Source organism: Pleurodeles waltl, chromosome 5, assembly GCF_031143425.1.
Source record: "Pleurodeles waltl isolate 20211129_DDA chromosome 5, aPleWal1.hap1.20221129, whole genome shotgun sequence".
Classification (NCBI taxonomy): domain Eukaryota; kingdom Metazoa; phylum Chordata; class Amphibia; order Caudata; family Salamandridae; genus Pleurodeles; species Pleurodeles waltl.
Window position 1 is genome coordinate 1,755,262,432 of NC_090444.1, and position 23,776 is coordinate 1,755,286,207.

Consider the following 23,776-nt stretch of genomic DNA (forward strand, 5'->3'; position numbering starts at 1 on the left):
TGACACGAAACAAACAGATCAGGCACCCCAATCCAGCAATACTCAATCTAGCAGTTTGGCTCCTGAAGTCTTCGAGTTTGGCTATCTACATCTTCCACCAGAATGTATGGAAGTGATTAAACAAGCAAGAAAACCTACCACCAGGCAGTGTTATGGAAAAGATTTGTTTTCTACTGCCAAGCCAAACACAACACCCCTAGACGCAACCATACAAGACATTGTAGGTTATTTGCTCCATCTACAAAAAGCAAATTTAACTTTTTCATCCATTAAAATATCTCACAGCCATTTCTGCTTATTTGCAAAATATACAAAACAAATCTCTATTTAGAGTGCCTGTCATCAAAGCTTTCGTGGAGGGTCTAAAACGTATCATACCTCCAAGAACGCCACCAGTACCTTCATGGAATCCTAATATCGTACTTAATGTATTCAGATTCATCTGTTAGCAGAACACCTCCCAGGGATGGCCAATAATCTTCCCGACCTACTCAGCAGAATGAGGAAACAAGTCCACAAATAGGAACTCCACCCTTTGGTACTACAAAAATACTTCCGTCAGTGGGGATTTGCACACCTAGATTTGTTTGCAACGCAAAATACCTAAGCTTTGCCTCCAGACTCCCACATCCTCTATCCAAGGGCAATGCTCTATGGGTCAATTGGTCAAGGATATTTGCTTATGCCTTTCCACCTCTTCCCCCTCCCCCACACCCCCCACCCCTTCTTCCCTTTGTGGTGAGGAAACTGGGACAATCCTCTCACTCTTGTTTTGGTGGCTCCCATGTGGCACGCCAACCATGGTTCACAACACTATTCGAGGTCTCAGTAGTTCCACATGAGAAGCTTCCCCTACGCCTAGACCTTCTCACTCAGTACCATGGTGAAATCAGACACCCAAATCCCAAGGAACTCCAACTTGAGATTTGGCTCCTGAGTTCATAGTTTGGGTATTTGCGTTTTACCTCCTGAATGCATGACCATCCTTAAGGAAGCACGCAAGCCCGCAACATAGCCCAGAGCATGCTTCACTGCTAAATGGAAATTGTCATTTATTGTAGCAACAAACAAAAAGACCCATTTAATTGATCAAATCAATATATTGTTTGCTACTTGTTACACTGGCAAACTTGTGGTCTAGCATATTCAATATGGCTGCATTTGGTGGCTGTAGCAACTTACTTACAAAATAGGTATCATTTAACACTATTTAAAATTCCAGTCATTAAAGCATTTATGGAAGGTATTAGGAGTGATTCCACCCAGTGCCTCCAACACCAACATGGAATCTTAATATTGTGCTTACCAGACTTATGGGACCTCCATTTTAACCTTTACATGAATGTCCAATTCAGTTTCTTTCTTGAAAAAAAAAAATATATATATATATATATATATATATATATATATATATATATATATATATATATATATTTTTGGGTGGCAATCACTTCACTATGACATGAGTGAAAGCCAGGCATTATCCTTAGAAGAACCTTTCTTCTAGATACATAAAGGTAGGCTAGTACTTTGTACTAACCCAAACTTTCTTCCAAAAGTGGTTTCCACTTTTCACTTAACTCAATCGACTGAGTTACCAGTATTTTTTCCTCAACCTGATTCAGTTGCTGAAAGAGCTCTACATACCTTAGATGACAAAAGAGCATTGTTGTTCTATATCGATAGAACAACTTTTTGTGGCTTTTTCACCTCCACATAAAGGTAACGCTATACCTAAAGCAGGTAAAGCAAGATGGATAATCCAATGTATCCAAACATTCTATATTAAAGCTAAAATAAATTTACCCATACCCCCTAGAGCACACTCCACTCGTAAAATATGTGCATCTATGACTTTCTTGAGAAACGTACCAGTTAGTGAGATCTGCAAAGCAGCCACATGGTCAAATCCACACACATTTACCAAACTGTGCAGATGTCTTCGCACGGCAATAAGCAAATGTTTCTGACAAGCTAAGGTGTGTCTGGGTTATTTTTTTTTTTTTTTTTTTTTTTGCAACACCCATGGGTAAGCCGCCGCTTTTGGGGATGTCACTGCTTTACAGTCTATGCACAGCATGAGTATCTACAGCCACACATGCCATCAAACGGATTGTTACTTACCGGGTAAGCGTCTGTTCATGGCATGTAGTGATGTAGATTCACACCCACCCCCCAACCTCTCAAGACACCCATGGCTGTTGTAGTATTCTTTATTACACTTCACATGTATGGGCATCTCTTTCTAACACTACTTACACTCCCTTCTTACCCGACTGCTTGAAAACAATCTAACAATGGAGTTGACCATGGGCAGTATCACTGAAAGGAGGGGCCACTTTACCTCGCGACTCTGACTTCGTCAAAGAAAAACAGCTTGTGTGTGTCTGGACCCAACACTAGATGGCAGAAGTATGCGCAGAATGTGAATCTACAGCACTATGTGTCACGGACAGATGCTTACAAGGCAAGTAACAATCCTTTATTTGCAGACAAATATGTGATTAAGCCATATCACAATATTTGAAAGTATCTGCACCATGCTGAGGCTGATTGAAAGGGCACCGTGATGGGGATTTCTTCACCTCTTTGCATTCTGAGTCTCCTGTGGCTGGAGTACCAAAGAGGTATTGCTCTGTAGAAGATGGGCGCTGCGGGTTCTGACCCACCATTCTCTACATAAATTGAAGAGAGCGGGTTTGTGAAGGGGAGAGTTTAAGGCGGTGGGCATAAAGTGTTGGTGTTTGAATAACCAGCACAAAGAGTTGTGATCTGTAATTGATCCTCAGTAAGTATTGGATTGGGTCTCTGACCTTTGTATATTCTGGTGTCTATTAAACCCGTCATGCCCAAGCGCAGCAGTTCTACTTCACCATGTTTGGAGTATGTTATCAAACCTCACATACCCTCACCTACAGTTTACAGATCAGAAATCTTACAGCCAACATCCTGTTCGAACCCTGCTATCCTGTAATGGTGCCAAATTATCCTGATAACTTGGAACACTTTTCATCCCAAATGTTGTTTGAAACACTATAAATGGTGTGGACCAACCTATTTTGTCGTGTTCTGTGTCTTTATACTCTGCAATTGAGAGAGGGGGTGGGGCGGCTGTAAAGGAGCGATAACATTGCACAGATTAATTACATTCCCTTGTGTAACTACCATACTAAATATTAACAGATTATATTTTCCCCTCATTTCTTTAACTTTTTATGAAGTTTTGCAATGTTGTTCTTGCAGGCTTTTGGAGCTGTGGAAGCAATTTCAGACCGAATCTGTGTACATTCTAATGGAAAGGCAAATGCGGAAATCTCAGCTGAGGATCTGCTGTCATGCTGTGGTCTGGAATGTGGTATGGGGTGCGTATTTGTGTAGTCTTATAAATAAAATTTAAAAAACTTACACTGATAGTGTAGATAATGGATGTAAATGCACTAGATAACTTTTATTTCATCATTACTGTTCTTCTTTTTTTTTTTTTTTTCCTCCATCAGCCCATTCCTTCCCTATTGCCCCTCAAAACCCAGTGTAGAACTAAAGTCATGAAATTTCCAGGTTGACAGTAGAAAAGAAAAGAACTTTATCTTAAGTGCTTTAGGTTTGTAAGGACTGGTGTAGTAGTAGTAGTAGTAGTAGTTCATGTCCGCAATTGTACACATTTAGCTGTATCGTTAAAAATACCAGTTGGGCAAAACTTTACAAAATTACCTGGATCTTTACCCTCAAATAAGTGTTAAGCTACTGAATTGTCTAAGCACCAAAATAGGGTGTACTGTTTATAGGTTGGTGACAAGGGACTGAGTTAATCAGTAGTTAGTGAAATGGCTACTTAGGTCTGAGGTAACCCAAGTCTGGATGCACAGTTCTGCAGTTTTTAAAACTTTATCAGCGAGGCACCGCACATTTGCACACAGTGTAAACGGTCACCAGACGTATATTTAAAACCATGCGTATAACTTTCCTTGCAACCTAAAAACTGTTTGTCGACGTTAATATCGACTGCCTATGTAATGAAGCTAGAAACTACATATCCATTTTACACGTCAGTTAAAAGCGGAGTTTGGTCTACCACAAATGTGTAAAATCATGTGTAACTTCAGCAGCTGCAAATGGATTCATGCACAAAGTGGAGGTTTTTTTGTTGCTGTGCTTAACTTTACCAGTTATGCAGAACTGTACCTTTCCAGGATCTTGCATTGCAGTCTAAGTGAGGTTTTCTTCTTTAATTCTAGACTGTCTGAGATGTTTAGCTTTCTTGATGCCCCCATTCAAGGCATCTGTCCAAGCACCATCCCCCAACAAGAGTAATACAGGGTTTGTTTAATTCAACCAAGAATTAAATCTACTTGGGATGGAGGACATGGTGAAAATGTAGATGGATCAGATACCTGTATCTGCCACAACCACGTTTGTTAATATTTATAACTATAAAACTTGCTGTGAAATCAGAATTATTTATCACTAATGTCAAACAACAAAACAAAAAAAAAATGTATGCTGGTGTTTGAGTGAAGAATATACAGGCTTTTTTTCCAAACACCATTAAAATATTCCCCCGGTATGTAAATGCGTTAGTCCTTTTGTGCATGCTTCCAACCTCACATGCCATGCATTCTTGATTTGTGCTTTTAGATGCTTAGTTCCTTAACCATAGTTCAGCACCTCAATATCTGTATTTTCAATCTGTTCGTGCAGATGTAATGGGGGCTATCCTGCTGGAGCCTGGAATTACTGGACAAAGCATGGGCTTGTATCTGGTGGGCTGTATGACTCCCATGTTGGTGAGTGTTTATTTGTGAATTTGATAACGAAGAACAGTTTACAAACTACATTTCAGAGTTTTGGTCCTATACTTGAAAAAACCCTTTGAACATAATACCGGCCTTTGCTCCATTTTCCATATTTGATCATCATGTTCAACCATAATGAGAGCTTGTATACCCACAATTGCTTTTAATTCTGTGTAGATGGTCAGCGACATGCTTCTAATAAAAACAGCATGACGTGTTGCACAGCTCCTTACTATAAATTCTTACAGGCTGCGCTTTGTCAACAAGTGAGTGTTCCAGTGCTAGTTATCGGTACATTGCAAACTAATCCTAACAAAAACTGAGTTCTCTCTCCCGTTATCTCTCACCCTTGTGGGGGCTGGAATGTCCTCTGCATGATGGCTTTCCGTGCCCTACGTTCCAATCATGGGTATAACTTCTATCCTGACTTTTATTTGGGTCCTGGCACTATGGTAATCTAAACATGAGCGCGGAGGCCTAGGCCTGCCCCTGACTGAGAGGTCCTGGGCCTGTGCTATCCTGAGACGTAGAGGCCTAAAGCATAGAGCTGTGGTGGTAGCATACCATGGTGAATAGAGATCTATGGCTGACTGGGCTTTTTTTATCTGGATAACTTAAGTTTAGGCCTTCACCACCACCTGTTAAAACTCTTATGTGTATGCCCTGATCCTTGCACCAACATCCCACGTGTGCATTGAGTGCCTCTGCGCCCCCCAAGTCTTGCCTGCAGCACCATTGCTTCTTGTCATCTGAGACGGACTGCAACTACCCGATTGCCATTGTCATGTTGTGCGGGGGCAGGGGCCGCACCTACCTTGAGTCAACCTTCATCTGCAACATCCTGAGACTCCCACTGCACAACTCGCAGGCTGTACAGAAGATAGCAGTGGCTGGGCCTAAATCTACATAGAATCTGGCGAGACCACCTCCCCAGGAAGGGCTGGGTGAGCACGCTGCTTCATGAGCTGAGTGTGGCTCAGAAGAAAGCTGAACAAACTTCCTGTGTGCTTCCTGTGGCTTTTGCAGAGCGCACACAAGGTCCACCCTGTGTATGAGACAATCTCAGAAAACCTTTAAAGGTATGTCCTCCTGAGGAGGTGTGAGGTAATTCAAATGTTAAGAGCATATGGCCCGTGGGCACCCAATAAGTGCACTTTGGCCAGATTCATGCTATTCCTGGTTACTAGTGAGAATGGGAACCAAGTACCAGGGAGAACACCTGGGAGGAAGCGAGATGGGTGTAGCTCCTGCAGGGAACTGCCCTCTGGGTCACTGATCTTTGGTATTAATTGGCATCTGCAGTAGTTATTGCAGATGGGATTAGAAGCACTTTTGGTTAATTTGTGGAGTACTCAGATCGAGCCCCCACGCTGAGAATCCAGTATGGAATGGGTTGTGTTTGGCATAGTTTGCAGAGCCATAGTAGGATGGTCCATGGGGGCAATAATGGCAAATGACCTCCACTCCACAGCTTAGGCGCAGTATCCCCTGCTGACCCATGACTTCCAGAATGGGGTCTGACAGCCCTCATCCAACCTCTTCTGACGCCCCCTGAATCCAAAGAAACAAGATTTAATCAGTTGAGGAAGCTGTAGAGGAACCATTGTGCAACCATAGCGGTCTTCTCCAATGCTACTCGCTCCTGATATTAGTCTGATGTTTTGCATCCTGGTGACCGCGGTGCAGGAGGATGGCAGGTGTGGAGAGGATGGCTGCTGTGAGGAAAGTCTTGCTGCAGCTCATGAGCAATGTTCTTCCGCCTAAAGGAAACGAGTCATGGGGTTGGTGTCTGCGAAGTATTTTGCAGGACTTTTCCATTAGGGTTTTTTTTCAAACTAAGGCGCTCTTTTTCCCTTTTGCTAATCCTATGGCAACTGTTTTAGCGGGTGGAAAATCTTTTACGTGCATGACGATGTCATGTTGTGAATCTTTACTCGCCCTAAATCTAAATAAGTAGTTGTTGTTCATTCCTTCCACTTCACGAGTTCATGTGCGTGTGTTCCCCTCTCCCCCTCCTTGACTACCACTTGCTTCTTGTACTTGCCGCCCCTAAAGTTCACCCATATTTCCAACTAGCACATCACACCCATTGTGTGGGATATCACAGTAAGTACCTTTAAATATCAACTGCAATTACAAAACCGATTTATCGGTAGCCAACGCTAAACCTCTAGAAATACTAATTCAGTCTTCCATTTCTATGGGTTACCCTGCCTTGTGCACAATTATCTCTTCTGTCGCTCAGACACAAGCTGGGAAGATCCGTGAGATATCCTCAGCCCCGCAAGGTGATGTGGTTCATAATAAACTTCCTCCAGTACCATGGTAAACTCTCTTCACTAACTACACAGTACTTATACCAAACCTCTGTAAAAAGTGACTGAGCTTCACTCAAGGCTACTCCTAACTTCACACACTGCATCTGACCCAAAACACACTGCTGCCAGGGTATGGCCCATGCCTAGCTACCTTATTTTGTTTACAATCCTTTATTTCTGATACGGATGCAAGCTTGAGTACGGGGCTGTACCATATCCCATATGTTTCATGCCAGAAAATTAACAATTTTTCAAATTCATTTTTACCCCTTAACATAGTTGCCTAAAAGGTCTGTGACCACTGCCCTCGCCTGTCGCTAAATGCACTAATACACATTGACTATTTATTTTAATAGTGAGTGGGGAGTGCTAACCATATACACAATACAAGTTGTCAAAGTTTTTATTTGTATTTTAAAGCTATTGTTTTGGCTGGTAGGCAATCCAATGTATTAGACAAATGTTTTGATTTAACAAGCCTTTAATTTGTCACATGCAGGCTGCAGACCATACACTATTCCCCCTTGTGAGCATCATGTGAATGGTTCACGTCCTTCATGCTCTGGAGAGGAGGGAGACACCCCTAAATGCGTGAAACAGTGTGAGGCAGGCTACACTCCTTCATATAAACAGGATAAACATTATGGTAAGTATTAAATGGTGTTCAGTGTAATTACACTATCGCCCTACTCACATTGGTGGATGGTACTTATAAAGCTTTAGCCCTGCCCCAAATGGTAACAAACCTGTGTACAAGGCAACCGTGTATAAAATGAACCCATAAGAATACACAGGCATGCAAATACTGTGTCAACAGCAGCCGTTAAGTTTGCACATATACAGATGTCTCAGCAACCTAACATTTCACTGGGATTAGATGAACAAGGAGAATAATCTAGGGCCTGATGTACGGTCATTCCATTAGCAAAAACTGGTCGTAATTTGCTCACCAACTTTTTGCAAATGGATTAGTATTTTGCAAACTGGCCTATGCAGCTGAATGGCCTGCCTTCTTAATATTCATTAAGTAGATTGCAGTTTGTTGGAATGGTAGCCTGCAAGGGACAGCAGACCACCATCCCTGTTATTGCATTCCAAAACTGAACAGTTATAGAAGTAGTGTTCCTTAAAGGAAACCATTACTGTTGGCCCTGCCACAAGAAAGAGACCAGACTTGACTGAACTTCTGCAGTAACTTATGATGCATAACCGTTTTGTGGAAGCTCGCTTCCCGCTAAACTTCGCATTTCATTGGGTTTTTCCAATACTGTTTTTCTTTTTTTCTGTACTGTATCTTGTTGGCTCATTTGTGCTAACTACATAATTGTGACAGTTGAGTAATAATTGTAAGCCACAAAAATGCATAAAAAATTGCAGAAATCGGTAGGATATGCATCAGAACGGGTACCAGAGCTAAGAGCATTTTTATTATTTTTCTCCTAAAAGGCACATTTAAATTATCAATCCAGCCCATACCGTTAAAGGCCAGATTTGTTTGAAAGTAATTTTAAAGAGTTCTGAGATGCACAAATACAATTTTTGAGGGCTAGCGTGAGATCATGCAAAGTATTTGCTTTTTATGTTCTATTGCCATAGCTCCAAGAGCTTATAATAGGAAAGGGTCTGAAGAATTGACAGTATCTTTTCTAAAGTCCAGTAACCCATTGATAAACAAGTAGTTCTGAGGCCTAAAGACTTCTGCTTTTTCTTCAGGTGCTACGTCTTACAGCGTTCCCAGCAGTGAACAGGAGATTATGGCGGAAATTTACAAAAATGGTCCAGTTGAGGCAGCCTTTTCAGTTTATGAAGATTTCCTGTTATATAAATCAGGTTTGTCTTGAGAAATTTAAGAATGCAATGTACTATTAATGTTACCTAGATGAACAATGGGGGGAGAAACTGTTTGTTGGAATGTGTGGCTGTAGATACACATGCTCTGCATAAGTCTGCCATCTAGTGTAGGGCACGGAGTGTTGCAAGTTGTTTTTGTTAGAATCTTTTCGAGTGACAAGATTGAATGACTTCTCTTGGTGATACTGCACATGGCATAGAGTCCTTTGTTAGATTGTTTTCTCTCTACCATCGGGTTTGGACATGTTTCCTCTCCAGCTTGGTCTATCCCAAACTCTTCTGTTCCGCCTTTCTTTCAGAGATGGTATAGTATTTCGATCACATTTTCAAAACTTAACTTACTCAAACCGAATTACTGAGTCTGTTTAGCGCCCTTTGGGGCATTGGTGCCCTTATTGGGCCTACTCCTTCATGTGCTGTCCTAATATGCAGGGCTGATGGAACGGACTCCATTTAGGTGCTGTCCTCTATGCCAGTCCAAATTTCCACGCACCAATCCACACCTGGTGTGTAACTTGTGCTTGTCCCTGGAACATAAAGAGAACTGCGATGCCTGTTTCTTTTCGATCTAAGAAGACTCTGGGACCGAAGAGCATGTGGGTTGGAGATGGCGTCGAAGACACCGGGCAACACTCCTATTAATTTCGGATAGGAGCATGCACAGAAGGAAATCTGATATCAGGCAGCCCTCTCTATTTGAGATTCTGAGTTTGATGTCAAATTTTACACTGAAAGTCAGGCGCTCACCTCAGCACAACGTAAGTACACCAGCCCCAACATCCTACATTAAGACTTAATAAAAAAAAATCCAAACTGGTTGTTGGTCCACCACTGCCTTCGGGCCATGGTCCGATCCAAAAGTTACATTTGGATGCCCCGCCCTTGGGCTTAGCACAAAAAAAATTGCCAAGACTTCTTCAACATAGACCTCAGATTCGACAGCATCCCACACAGTCTTGGGATCGAGTCGACTTTTCAATCCGAGCATTTCGGCTTCAAGAAAGAAGCCTTCCACATCTGTTTCGGAGCAGACTCCTTCTGCTGGACTCAAGGCTTCCATTCTGAAAACTTCAGAACCGAGGCTGTCTTCTAAAGGCTCTGCTCTTTCATCTAAAACACTTCACCAGTACAGCCAATTGGAAGTAATGGACGCTCATCAGCACGAGCTAGTCATACAAAAGGGAACAGGGAAGAATACAAAAGGGAACACTGAAAAATAATTGCTTCTTACTTTTCAAGAGACATTGGACACTGCTCCTCCTTCTAAAAAGGTCTCCAAGGACAGAAAAGCCCAAACTTTGCATCCATATACCCACACCCTCAGTCAAGGGCAATGCTCTATGGATGAATTGGTAAGGGATGTTTGCTTACGTTTTTCCACCTCTCCCAATCATTTAGTTTCTGGTTCGCAAACTGAGACATACATCGCTCACTATGATCCTTGTAGCTCCCACCTGGGCACGTCTGCCTTGGCACGCAACACTGTTGGATCTGTCTGTGGGTCCCCACCAGAAACTCCCCAACAGACCCGACTCAAACGCAAGGTCAAATCAGACATCGAGACCCCAAAACGTTCAATCCTGCGATATGGCTCCTGAAGTCATAGTTTGGTTATTTACAACTCCCCTCTGAAGGTATGGACATTCTTAGAGCGGCACGTAAACCTATAACTAGGCAGTGTTATGCTGCGAAATGGAAACATTTTGTTTGCTGCTGTCAACCTAAAAACACTGCCTTCATGTAAGACATTGTTAAGTGCTACATTTACAAAAAGCAACCTTAGCATACTCATCTATGACTTCATTTAGCAGCTATAGCTGCTTACCTCCAAAACGGGCAACATATTTCTTTATTCAAAATTCCAGTAATCAAAGCCTTTTTGGAAGGCCCTTAAGAGTTATTCCACCCAGGGTTACTCCAGCTCTAAAATGGAGTCTTAATGTTATCCTTACTAGACTCATGAGCCCACCTTTTGAACCCATGCTTTCCTGCTCTTTGCAATTTCTTTCATGGAAAGTTGCCTTTTTAGTGGCTATCACTTCCCTAAGGCATGTAAGTGAAATACAGGCTTTCATTTTAGAATAGTGGTCTCCAAACTTTTTAATGCCCCTCCTCCCCCCAGTTGAAAAATAAAAATCATTGGGCCCCCCTCAGAATTGTTCACAATTATTTGGCAATGTTTAAATATGTCTAGACCTATTTAAACATTGCAGTTCAGTACTGTTTCCTTTTTTAAGGATGCAATAACATGCTTCTGCTTAAAACAAAGCCCTGATTTCTGTATAATGCTTCTTTTGGCTAGAGCCTGACGGCCCCCCCTTGGATCACTTGAGGGCCCCCTAGGGTGGCCCACCCCCCAGTTTGAAGACCTCTGCTTGGAAGTCTTCAGATCTTATGTCCTGACAGCATTACTGTCATTAGGTACCTTTTTCTTGTTTGTGTATTTTCTTCCACCTAATTTGGAGATCTAAGCAAAAATCTAATTGCAGAGTGTGCATTCTTTTACTCTGAATATTCCATAAAATCTACAATCTTTGGAAAATTTGAGAATCCTGCCATGGTGAAGTCAATAGCTCTAGCCTGTGATACTCAGGCACAGGCCTATTGGGTTTGCCATAGTTTATGGCAAAAATCATTGAAAGATGGCCATCGGGGAGCATTCAAAAACTAATGTTCTATGGCATCTGTTGCTGCAGATACACATGTTGTGCACAGTCCGCCATCTGGTGTTGGGTCGGAGTGTTACAAGTTGTTTTTCTTCGAAGAAGTCTTTCGAGTCACGAGACCGAGGGACTCATCCTCTTTGCTTCCATTGCGCATGGGCGTCGGCTCCATCTTAGATTGTTTTTTTTCTGCCCTCGGGTTCGGACGTGTTCCTTTTCGCTCGGGTTTCGGGACGGAAAGATAGTCAAAACTTCGAAAAATTACGTCGGTATTGTTTCACTCTGGATCGGGATAGATGGAATCGACACCGAATCGTGAAGAGCTCCGGTAGCCCTTCGGGGTAATTTCGATGCACAGCTAATGCAACCTTGAGTTGCCTCTGGCTAAAAGGCAAGGAGGTGGTCTCCTGTACTCTTGGAGAGGAGCGACGGGCAGCTAAAGAATAAACCAGACTTTAAATCAAAGGGCCTGCGACCTAGAAAAAAAGTTAATGTGTGCAATTGATTCTTAGGAGGCAGTACAGACTTTAATTTCCAAAATTATTTGCTGCTTCATGGTGCAGCGTTAGTTTAAGAGGTACTGGAAAGCTGTTACCAGGTCTGGAACACGTTGTTGAAATGGATGCTAATATAAAAGCTAGCACTAGGCTCTGGAACGGCACCCTTCCTAGACTGGCCCTCTCCACCTGCCAACGCGACATCTATGTTGGGGGGGGGGGGGGGTGGTTTGGACGCCTCACCCTGCGGACCCCACTCTTGTATGGAAGACTACTCGCGGACGTTGCAGGACTCGGGATTCCAGAGGTGGGACAACATAGGAATCTCTACACTGGGGGATGTCTGGGAGGGAACACACCGGAGGTCCTTTGGGGAGCTCCAGGAACTTATCGCTACACAGGAGACAATTCCATAAATACCTGCAGCTTTGCCACGCTTTGTCCATGCACATACGAGAGGGAGACCACATCCCCGAATGCAGCCCTATTGGGGCAAAAGTGTTGATGGGAAATGTAGGCAAGGGCGGAGTCTCCCAGATATACCGTTCCCTACTGGTCAACACTAATAGTCCCCTGGTGGGGCTCCATCGGAAATGGGAGGACTAGGTGAGACCAATGGAGGAGGAGGACTGGGCAGAGGCATTGTTGGCCCCTGGGGTATTGACAATGGCCACGCAATTCCGTTTACTTAAGACCCTGTACCTACACATGGCATACCTCACTCCCACCAGATTATACAAAGCGGGCCTCCGAGCCACAGCTAACTGTCCCAGATGGTCCGGTCCGGACGCGGATTTTTTCCGCATGGTTTGGGCGTGCCCAGTGATAACGACTTACTGGAAGGCAGTAGTTGGGGAGGTCTCGGAGGCCTTGCGGGAAGATATCGAAGTGGCCCCTTTACCACTTCTGCTGGGGGTCATGGGCGAGCTAGGACTAAGGAGAGCAGACAAGATCTTCTTGGGTGTGGCTTGTTTGGTGGCTAAGCGAGAAATAATGGCAGAGTGGAAGGCCGGAGCGGCACCGGCTTTGAATAAATGGAGACGTGGTCTGGACTGGTGCGCACAGCATTCGAGGCGGGTATATGAAGCCAGGGGATGCCCAAACAAATATATCAGTGTGGGGGAAATGGGACGATATGGCATGCTCTTAGCGGGGAAGCGATGCGTCTGGGAAGGAGATACCCTCATGATGCCGAAATACAAACTATTGACTATCATTCATTCATTTTCTGTATAAGATTTGCTCTACGATGCCCAGAAGTGGTCCAGGGACTGACCGTCCGCAAACACCAGTTGGTGTTCTGTTATGTGTTTGTATCTTTGTTTTCCTAAAATCAATACATTTCTTTATTAAAAAAAAAAAAAAAAAAGCTAGCACTAGGTATAGTTGCATTGTGTAGTACTAAACATAACATTTCAAACGGTACAGTTGTATTGTGTGTTGCTAAAAAATATAGCTTTTCAAGAGGTACAGTCACATTGTGTATTACTAACTGTAACGTTTGAAAGTACTTTAAGAAGTTAAACAGAATATTTTTGCACATTTTGCTTTAACCCATCTTATACTATGTGCTATCCTGTACTGTGTAATACATTTTTTGGTTTGTTTTTAAAGTGAGAGTATACATATTCACAGCGCCCCTTTGTCTTGCCCAAGGGTGAAGGAGAAATAACAGAACTAAAACCACTCCTTTCCTCAAGGCGAGGGGTGGAGGGAATATTCCTAATCTTTCAGAACACCCCCTGCACTCAGAGCAGGGAAATTTAGCAAGGATCAGGGAGGTGAATTGTGCCATCTCCCCTTACCAAAATACACAGGGTAGGTTGTTATCAAGACATGGGGCTCCTCGCAGCTTCCCCTATTATCTGTTGCACTTATGAACAGCCACCCTGCTTCTGCGTGGTCTGCATCTGTCTGGAAGAAGTGCTTAGCTGGGAGTTATAGTTGAGTGAGGATGGCATGGACAGGAGCCAAGATTAAGGTGTCACTTTAGTTTATGAATTTTCATGTCTTTTTGTAGGTTTTGCTGTAGCAGAGATTGTCTCAACCCAGCCTTAATTCCCTTGTAACTTTAGTTTTTTTTACACAAATGTTTACTGTTACAAGGCGCAGCACGTTTTCTTGTAATTGGCTTCTGAACTTACCTTGTTTTGGTTATTGTGTTTTTTTTTTTTTTTTTTTTTTTTTCCCGCAGAGGGCGCACTGAAGTTTGGTGGAGATAGCAAGATGAACTCTAAATAAATAAATCCATATCTGGTGTTTCTGTACAAAAATCCAGTATTTTTAAGAGGGGATTTTGTAGTAGATGAGTGTCATCTGTCTAGATCGTTGGGTCACTGGTGTGTTGGGCAGTTGTCTATTTATGTGTATTGGCACTGGTTATCCCGGTAGGATACAAGCTAATTGAGGACACCACCGTTTGACCTATATGGATTTTCAGTAAAGTGTCATTGTTCCATGTCAGCAACTGCCGATGGGTCAAGAATGATCGGGGAGGAGTCTCCTTCTAGGATGAAGGAGTCTCCGTTGTCTAGGATGATTTTCTGCGGGGTTGGGGCTTGGACTTAGGCGGTAGTTGGTACGTGGGTCACCTTCATGAGATGCCACTGTTGAGACCGTCCGGGTCCCTAAGTGAAGCCTCCCAGGTGCAAGCCATGTCCATGGTCCCAATCCCTCTTCCAGCTTCTCTTAGCAATAATCTTCCTTCACATCCCGCCCACTGTTCCAACTCTTTGCACCACATTAATGTCCGAGGACCTCTTGGGGGGGGACTTTCAATTCTTTGATTTCTTGCTTGGCCAAATCTTCAAATTTACTTGTGGCTTTAGTTTTGGGGGTCGCGGGGATCCAACTCAGAAGGGAGTGACCCAGGCTGCAAGGGGGAAATCTCCTTTTCTAGCACTGTTGATAGGGTCTCAGTAATCTCTTTCCAGTTTCCATATAGATGCAAACATGACCAGAGCATATGAAGCAGCTCTGCTCTTGCCTCTCCTCACCTTGGGTAAGCCGCATCAACCACTTGGAAGTGTTTATGAATACATTCTGGGGTGAGATGCACTTGGTGGAGGATATAAGAATTTAAGCGTCTAAAGCGAGCATTTCTTGACACCTTGGGAATTCTGCTCACTATTATATCCCAGCCTTTTTTGCTAATCTGGGTCCCGAGGTCTTCCTCCCACCTGCCCCTCAGTCACTCCAATGGATGGGCTATATCCTCCCCATGGCCCTATATGAGTATGTAACAGTTTTAAAGGCACCGGACGAGAGGGCTATGTACCAACAGCTCTTAAGTGTCAAAGGATCAGTAGTACCAGTGTTTCCGAAGGGTGACCCCCTATGGAGCAAGAAGTGTCCTTGTGGATGGTCAAATTCTAAGCAGAATTATTTAGAAGGGAGAACCTTTTTGTTTAGGTCTCCAACTGTTGTAACCCTAGTGTCTTCCCACTCTTATAACCCTCTCCACTTCCCCCTCACCCACCCGCAGATAAGTCTGTAGTATATGGGCCCTTAGTGTGCGTCTTTTGAAGGCATCTGCCCTAGCACTTGGAGACCACCTGAAATTCCACAGAAGCTGTGGTCGTACGCAGTTTCACTCAGAGAAGCACTCTCGTCAGGTCACACAATGCTGGCACAAAGGGGCCAGATCTCTACCTAGGGTCTGTCTGCCCGCTAGCAAGATCATGAACCACTGTAGCAGGGCCGCAAGATAGTATGCCTCAAAATTTGGCACCGCAAGTCCAAACCTCCCCATTCCCCTCCAGCGCTGGGCGTTTCAAAGTGGAGAGGGCAATCTTCCCTCTGGACAGACCCCAGATAAAAGCTGTAATTAACTTATCCAGTTCCTTGAACACTGCCCTTGGGACTCAAATGGGGAGTGTTCCAAAAAAGTAGACATGGTAGGGCTATCATTTTTCAGTAAGGCTATTCTGCCCATCACTGATACTGGAAGCATTTTCTAGAATTCCATGCTTGATCTGAAGTAGCTGACCACTGAACCCACGTTTCTGCCTAATACATCAATCGATCATGGTCAATTTTGATTCCCAAATACATCAAGGCTCCGGGTTCCCACTGCAGCAGGCCTAGCCCCTCTATTGGCCGACTATCGGCGGCAGTCGCAAACAGGCTAGCCTTCTGCCAGTTTATTCATAGGCCTAAAATGGAACCAAATTGTTTCACAATTTCATGACTTCATCTAGATCTGTGTATCTCTGAGGAAGACCAGTAGGTGGTCCGCATATAAGGAGATTTTATGCCAGTGCTGCCAATGTGTAGCCCTTGAAAGTATAAACCTGCTCTGGCGCAAGCAGCTGGGGTGGTGGGGGATGCTCCATGGCGAGGGTGAAGAGTAGGGGCAACTCTGCAGTGTTCCTCACCCCCTCCCCCCCCGGTAACTGCGCCAGATGGTTTTGCCTGTTTGGACTTGGGCTGTCAGATCAGTGTAAAGTACCTCGGTCCACATGAAGTGCCCTGCCTGAGCTGCATATGGGGCATCACTTCATATAAGTAGCCCAATTCTAGGTTATCAAACGCTTTTTCAGTGTCGACGGCAAAGATGACCGCTGGCGCTGTATCATAATCTCCTGTCTCCATAATGGACAGGCGCCTCCTAATATTTAGGGCAGTGTTGCGTCAGGAATAAAACCAGCCTGATCAGAGTGAATGAGCTTTGTCGTATAAGGGGGAGCATATTTGCCAACATATTGCTTAATTTTATAGCCTACATTTAACATTGAGAGCGACCTGTACATTCTGCTGTCGTCTGTCGGTTTCCCAGGTTTTAATAAAACGACGATTGCCGCTTCCCTAGTTGTGGCCAGTAGGTATTCTGATGCTCTGGCAGACGCATATAAGGCTTCCAGCTTGAGGCCAGCTCTTCCGAGAAGGTGGTGTAAAATTCAGCCAAGAAGCCATCCATCCCCGGTGTCCTGCCTCGTGCCAGGAATATGATAGCTACTCCCATATTCTGCACTGTGATGTCGCATCCGAGCTCCTCTGCTTCCTCTGCAGAGATGCAAGGCAGCGACAAACCGGTCAGATAACATTTGGACCTCGGCCTCATTACGCTGTATGGTCTCTTAGAGCTCCGAATAATACTGATGGAAACCATTGATAATTCCCTTCTGAATATAAATCCTGCCCCATTATTTGTCTCTAATACTAATATCGGCAACCCATGCTTCGCAGGATTGGCCAAGCAGGTGAGCAATGTGCCTGTTCGGTCTGTCCACGTGTGCGCTCTCCATGTAGCGCCAGTGGTTAGAGCAGGATAGTCTCTCGACCCCGGGTGCTGCTTCCTTCCTTCCTTTCCAGAAGGACCTGAAGAAAGTTGGGGCGGTAAGGTCATACCTCTAGTCTTCGGAGATCCCTCTCTGCTTCCAATATTTCCCTCAGTGAAGTTTCTCTGACCCCATACAGTATTCCCTGACCACTACTTTGAAAGCATCCCTCTCCATTTGAACTATCTTTTGATCGTGTAGCTTCCCAGAATGCCTGATTTTTCCACAGGTTCAGGTTTGAGTCTCCAAGTGGGAATCCGGGCCGGTGAACGCTCCCAATTCAGATGTAGAAGAACCGGGTTGTGATCAGATTGTACCGGCCAGATATTCCGAACTAGACACCATGCTATGTACGTCAGGGGTACAAAGGGATGTATCTAGCCGCAGAGGCAACTCATGAAGTCCAGGGGGAATAATCAATTGTTTGTGGGTGAGTTTGTCTGTGTCCCCCATCTTATCTGCCACTCTGAGAATACCTGCACCACTCTAGGAGAGGGAGTGGGGCGGGACCTATTCGTGTGTGGGTCTGCTACACAGTTGCAGTCTCCCCTCAGCATGGTTGTGTTTGTCATATGCTGAGCCAGGGTGCCGGATAGTTTCGCCAAAATGGCCCCTGATACAAGATGGGTGCGTATATGTTCACTATGGTAACATCTTGGCCCTATAATCCGCTGGTTACCATCATATATCGACCTTCTGGGTCTACCAGTTGTTTAGTTGGCTGAAATGGAACGCCCGCCCTCACCCATATCAGGACCACCCCGCCCTCCCCACAAATGCTGAATAGGTTGTATAGAATAGCTGGCCTCCATCTCTGTTGTAGGGCCCTCCCCTCCGTGGACATAAGGTGTTTCATGCAAGAGTGCCACCTGTACCCTTCATCTATTCAAGTATGATAGTACCTTATATATTATAGACATGGTGTGCATTCCCCTAATATTCCACAACAGAAAGCTATATGTTGAAGGGGCTGTCATTAGTGGTGTTTAGTGTGGTGAGACACTCCCCTCCCCCCTGACCCCCTGTCCACTTCGGGCACCCAGGAGGTTTGCGAGTAAATCCCCAACAGGTAAACTGATTATTCCCAACTCCCAGGCCCCATGACGAGCAAGGGTTCGCCCCTCATCCAATCAATCAACCCTAATTGATGTTCTCTGCAGAGAATCTCACAGATAATGCAATTTGTACGGCGAGTGCAGGTATGAGCATCCCGTCTCTCAGCCCTCCATCCAGCACCCTCATTCCCAAGTACCCAATATTCAAGGAGGTAATAACCGAGTCACCTTTCCCACAGCGCCATCTTTATAGTGATCTGTCGACTGTGAGGACTCTGATTCATGCCACCCTTAAATCGTGTGAATCAAATGATGTCATCTGACGTTCCCGGCGTTGCATGTGCAAACTCGAGTCACCGGAATCACTAGAGACCCTGTCTGGCTCAGCTGTCCGCAGCTCTAGCAGCCATTGGTGATGGTGATCCTGCCTCTATGCCACTCAAGGAAGCCACCACCTCAGTCGCCCATCTTCTTTCCAGCTGTCTCATCTTGGGCTGGGGCCCTACCCTATGCCAACCCCCCCAGAACCCCCCCCCCCCCTGCATTTTAGCTGAGGCCAGAGTTTGCTGCTCAGGCCTGCTTGAGGATGCAGGTCAAGCCTATCCCATACTTCCTGCGGGAAATTGAAGAATCGGATGTCATCGGTGGTAATCACCCTAAGTGTTGCCAGGAAACAATATTCGGTACTGTAGGCCCAGTTGTCCAAGCTTCCGCTTTGTCCTTCTGAACCGTTGCACGCCACTTCTGCACTTTGCAAGTTAAGTCTGGGTAGATCTGCACTTTGCTGTTGTCCACCTTGATTTCTTCTTTGCGACGTGCTTGAGCCATAATGTAGCCTCTAGCTTTATAAAACAGCAGTTTGGCTGCCACTGGTTTAGGGTCGCCCCCGCGATCTGTTCCTGTATAGGTACCGTATGAGCTCTTTCCAGTGCGAAGAATAGAGAAAGGTCATTTCCCCTGCAGCTCTACCCAGATCCATGTCTCTAGGTGTTCGCCCATGTTTTTTTCCTTCGATGCGTTCAGGTAGCCCCACCACCCAGATGTTCCACCGTGACCTGTTTACTGCATCTTCTGACCAGAGTTAAAGTGTAAGAATTTGTTTCCATGGAGGCAAATCTTTCGTTCATTGTGGGGGGTGGAGGCATGGGGGGGGGGTATATCTGCTAATTCGAACTCCATCGCGGTGACCCTCTCTGCGAGGCAACCTGAGTAGGCCCAAGTCTGCTCCCAGAGTGTCTATTTTTGTTTCGATCACCTCGTCGGTGGCCATAATGGCCTGCAATATGTCCTGAAGTGAGAGGGTCGCTGGTTTCCCGAGGGAGGGTCCTGGGTGCCATATTAAAGCAGAGAATCCTCGGGGTCCCCCGTTGTCTGGTTCGTCATCTGGGAACTCCCAGCCTTGCCTCTGCCTGTCAGCCCCTATCCGCTCCTCCTGATGTCTGCGATGTCCTGGGCTTCCGCATCAAAGGCAGCCTTTTCTCTGTGAGCTGCTCATACCCGCAAATGTATGAGGGCAGGTCCTGATCTCAGCTGCCAAGTGCGTCTGGCTTCTCCTGGGTGCCACTGAGGTGATCCTGCAGGCCGCTTCACTGCACCACCATTTTGGCCTGTTGCACAGTCTTCCCAGGGTGGTCCAGGTATTAGCAGTTTCTCCGCTTTATGGCACCGCACAACTACCTCTGTAGTAGCCCACAGACTCTGTGGGTGTAGTGCGGTTTCATGTTGCCTCCAGTGTAGGGCGGGGAAGGGGCTGGATAGTGCCTGGCTTTGCAGAGCACCCCTTCCTCTCTGCCTACACCATTGACTGCAAACCACGCCTTGTGTAGCGGGTTCTTGATGGTTGGGGATCCTGAACTTATGGTTTCCCTATTTGAAAGAGGAAACCTTTAATCGTGGGATCCGTGGGCAAGGTGAAAAGCAAAGACTGATGTAGGTGAAACTATTGGGATCAGCCTCTTCTGTGGTCTACATGTTTCAGTCAAATTCTCCATTGCCTCTATGGGGCAATTGGCTTTCTTCAGGATCTGTTGATTCCCTAATCTAACATGCCTATTCCTGTTGATGTACACATGCACGTTGTACACATGCACGTTTTGTCATATTTTGTTATAATTGTAACTTACAATATCCGAATCGGCCCCAGTACAGGGAAATATTCAGTGACAATATATTGTGTATTCTTATCCATAGCACCTGAACATGCAGGTACTAGAGGATGGTGATGGGTGTAATTTAGGTGTGACACCTTGACGACGGACTATAGGGTTCGCCTACCTCTAGGGACATATGGAGTGCTGGATAAGTGTATATAATATATTTTCCTAACCTAAACGGTGTACTGTATATGCCAGTCCAGCAGTGATGCCACATTGGCAAGGTAGCACACAATTGGTAAGGGCAATACAGAGTACATAAAGAACTGAGAAGCTGAAAATGAAGACGTGGTTCTCACTTTGACTAATCGCAATATGGAATCAGGCTCTAGAAAGAGTAGTTGAAACTCTAAGCACTAAGTTACATATTTACACAAGAAATTTCAAAGGCTAGTGAGCACGGCTGGTTGGCAGGCATGGTGGACATGAATCTCAGAGCCTCCCTGTGAGGGATGTAATAAATAGGCCTCCAATGACTACCCATGTGCTTGCAAAAATGACTGATAGAAGTGTTGCTGAATGAAAACCTGGTCCATATCACCCTCACACACTGTGCAAACCTCAGTGGGGACATCAACAATCAAGATGACTGCCACGAAGCCCCACATAAGTGGTGTCTGCTTGTGGCAGTGGACTGAGTTGCATAGGGAGCAGAGGACACAAGCTTATCCACAGGTTGGTTCAGATAGCTGCACATCATTTAATGAGGTTGACGGTGAACAGGAAACACCAGAACTATGAAGGGGTTTATGGGATAATTTGGGATGGGCAGTACATGGTGAATTTCCTGTGGAACACTGCAGGGAAATTTGGGTCCAAGGAACGGTAAAGGAGGGGGAGGTTCAGGAAGGAGAGCTTTGCCTCGTGGACTCTAATTGCTGCTTTGAGCAGAATAGTTATAGGCACTTCCCCGCCAAATAACAAGTTGAAACACTCGAAGTAACTTTTACAGCTGGGAATAAGGACGCAATAAAGCGGACACGTTTTCCGAGGCATTGTGTGAGCTAAAGGGGTGTATTTTCAAGAGCACATCAACGGGAGGAAGTAATTTGTTGTTTATACACTTGGGATTGTACCCAGGAGAGGGGGCAATCAACGGTAAGCACTGAACAGGGCACACGGATTGGAGGTTCATAGAAGAACCAAGAGTGCCTGCGAGATCAAGGAAAGAAGCACCACAGTCCTGGAATTGCGAATGTGCCCAACTCATCCCAACTTCACAGTTCTAGCAACGGAAGGACTTCACTCCTACTTGAAAATGCCAACGAGTGTCTTTCCATGAGCTCTCCCCATCCTCCCTTACACTCTGACCCACTAGCCTTCCTCGCAGTGAGCGCGGATTCCTCTTGCCTTGAGGCCTCCAGCATATTCTTGTCAATACCAGAGTCCACCCTGCTTAATTGCCTCCTCCCGCCCCCAACTTCTTAGGCCAGTCTGTCAATTGTTATTAACACTCGCTCAGACCACCGCACCGCAGTTGCTTTCCTCTGTCTTACAGGATGCAGCTTGAGGAGAATGTTAAATTGTACCCTCTAAACGTATTCCTTCCACCTGTCCAAAATGTGACTTTGCCGCCCATAATGCCTTCTAACAGTGAGAGAGTGGACACTTTGGCACCCGCCCAGAATTAACAATACAGCATTAATTTTTCTTTTCTGCCTAGGTGTGTACCGCCATGTCACAGGAGAAGAAGTTGGAGGCCATGCCATTAGAATTCTTGGCTGGGGTGTTGAAGGTGGAACCAAGTACTGGCTGATCGCAAATTCTTGGAACACTGACTGGGGTGATCATGGTAAGAGACCTAATTTGTGATGTCTCTAACTTTGCTGTCCCTGCACATCCAGATTTTTTTTTTTTTTTACATTTAATTTTGGCTGTTTAGCAAGGACATTAGTATGTAGGTCAGTATTCCTACATTGCTTTGTCTACAGATGTGATATATTCATACAAGACATCATAAAAGGTAAGCAGGCATGTCCAATAGAATTTGAGATTGTGCCCCAGCAATGACAAACTTTGGCACACCAAGCACTACATTCAAGACCAGAAGTAGGGCAATGCGCAGGCCAGTACTTTAGCCTGTTTCCCCTTTTCTTCCGGATTACTTCTGTACTTCATTCCACTGGAACTCTAAATATTTTTGGTCCTTAGTATTCCTCTGGTTTATAGCATGTGCATCTGTAGATTGCATGTTCAGCAAACTCTTACCAAATAGTGTTGGTTGTAAATGTTGCAAGTTGTGTTATTTATTTTTATTTATTTATTTTGTCCTTCGAAGTAGAAGTTTCTATTGTGATGTAACTTGTGACGCTCGCTGACATCCACAATGCTAAATTGGTCTGGAAATGCACCACTTCCAAATAAGCAAAAATAAGTTACTGTGGGAAGGAGCACCAGTGGCACATAGCCAACGTCTGCGTCCTATCAAGGACGTGGTGACTGGTATCACTGAAAGCAAATGGAACAATTAGTTCAACATCTCCTGGAAGCTTTCTACAAACATGGTAGAGTAGGTGCAAGCAGGGAAAAATACTATCTAATGCTAACATTTGCTGCGCATAATGTGCCGATGTGGGCTCCAGAGTAGCTTTTCCCAGGTCACAAGCAGATTTTTTTGGTGGGTCAGGAAACTGCACAGTGAATAAAGATGCCTTTACGTTTTTTTTGTGTCTCTTTTTTTTTTTTTTTTCAACACACTAGAAAATGTAATTACCTGTGAATGAACTGTATACGTTTAATAGTCAAAATTACAAAAAAAATGTGCTTCATTTTTGTTTTTCTATAGTATGATAGAACCAAGATTTTTAATAGGATCAGAGATTTAATTTGGCGATGCACAAAATATAAATGGTCATAGAAACCAGATTTCCACACATTATCATTTGAGTGCAATATAAACAGTTTGTGCAAATGTAGTTGCCGGTTCAATGGAAAATGTAGTCTAAATGAGTGCTCCACCAAACGATGCTTTAGTTGCATTAAAAAAAAAAAAATGCTGCTTCATGGTCATTAAAGGTAGCTTGGTCGCAAACATTTCTCATTTTACAAAATGAGTTGTGGTTTTAAAGTTTATAAAGCACTGCTCCAGGAAAATGAGCATCGGTGTCATTCTTTGCTCAGTGTCAAGATTTCGCCTGAGTCTGCAGCCTATCGTCAACTGTTTTGAT

At 44.7% G+C, this 23,776-nt stretch overlaps 1 protein-coding gene across 2 annotated transcripts in view; it reads left to right on the top strand.

Moving 5' to 3' along the window:
• Positions 1–23,776, top strand: part of CTSB (cathepsin B) — an 80,942-nt gene that overhangs the window by 36,131 nt on the left and 21,035 nt on the right. For both annotated transcript variants that reach the window (XM_069236151.1, XM_069236152.1), the window contains 5 exons: positions 3,244–3,362; positions 4,699–4,784; positions 7,611–7,757; positions 8,825–8,941; positions 22,273–22,401. In XM_069236151.1, coding sequence (XP_069092252.1) covers positions 3,244–3,362; positions 4,699–4,784; positions 7,611–7,757; positions 8,825–8,941; positions 22,273–22,401 — 598 coding nt within the window. The remainder of the gene's footprint in view (positions 1–3,243; positions 3,363–4,698; positions 4,785–7,610; positions 7,758–8,824; positions 8,942–22,272; positions 22,402–23,776) is intronic.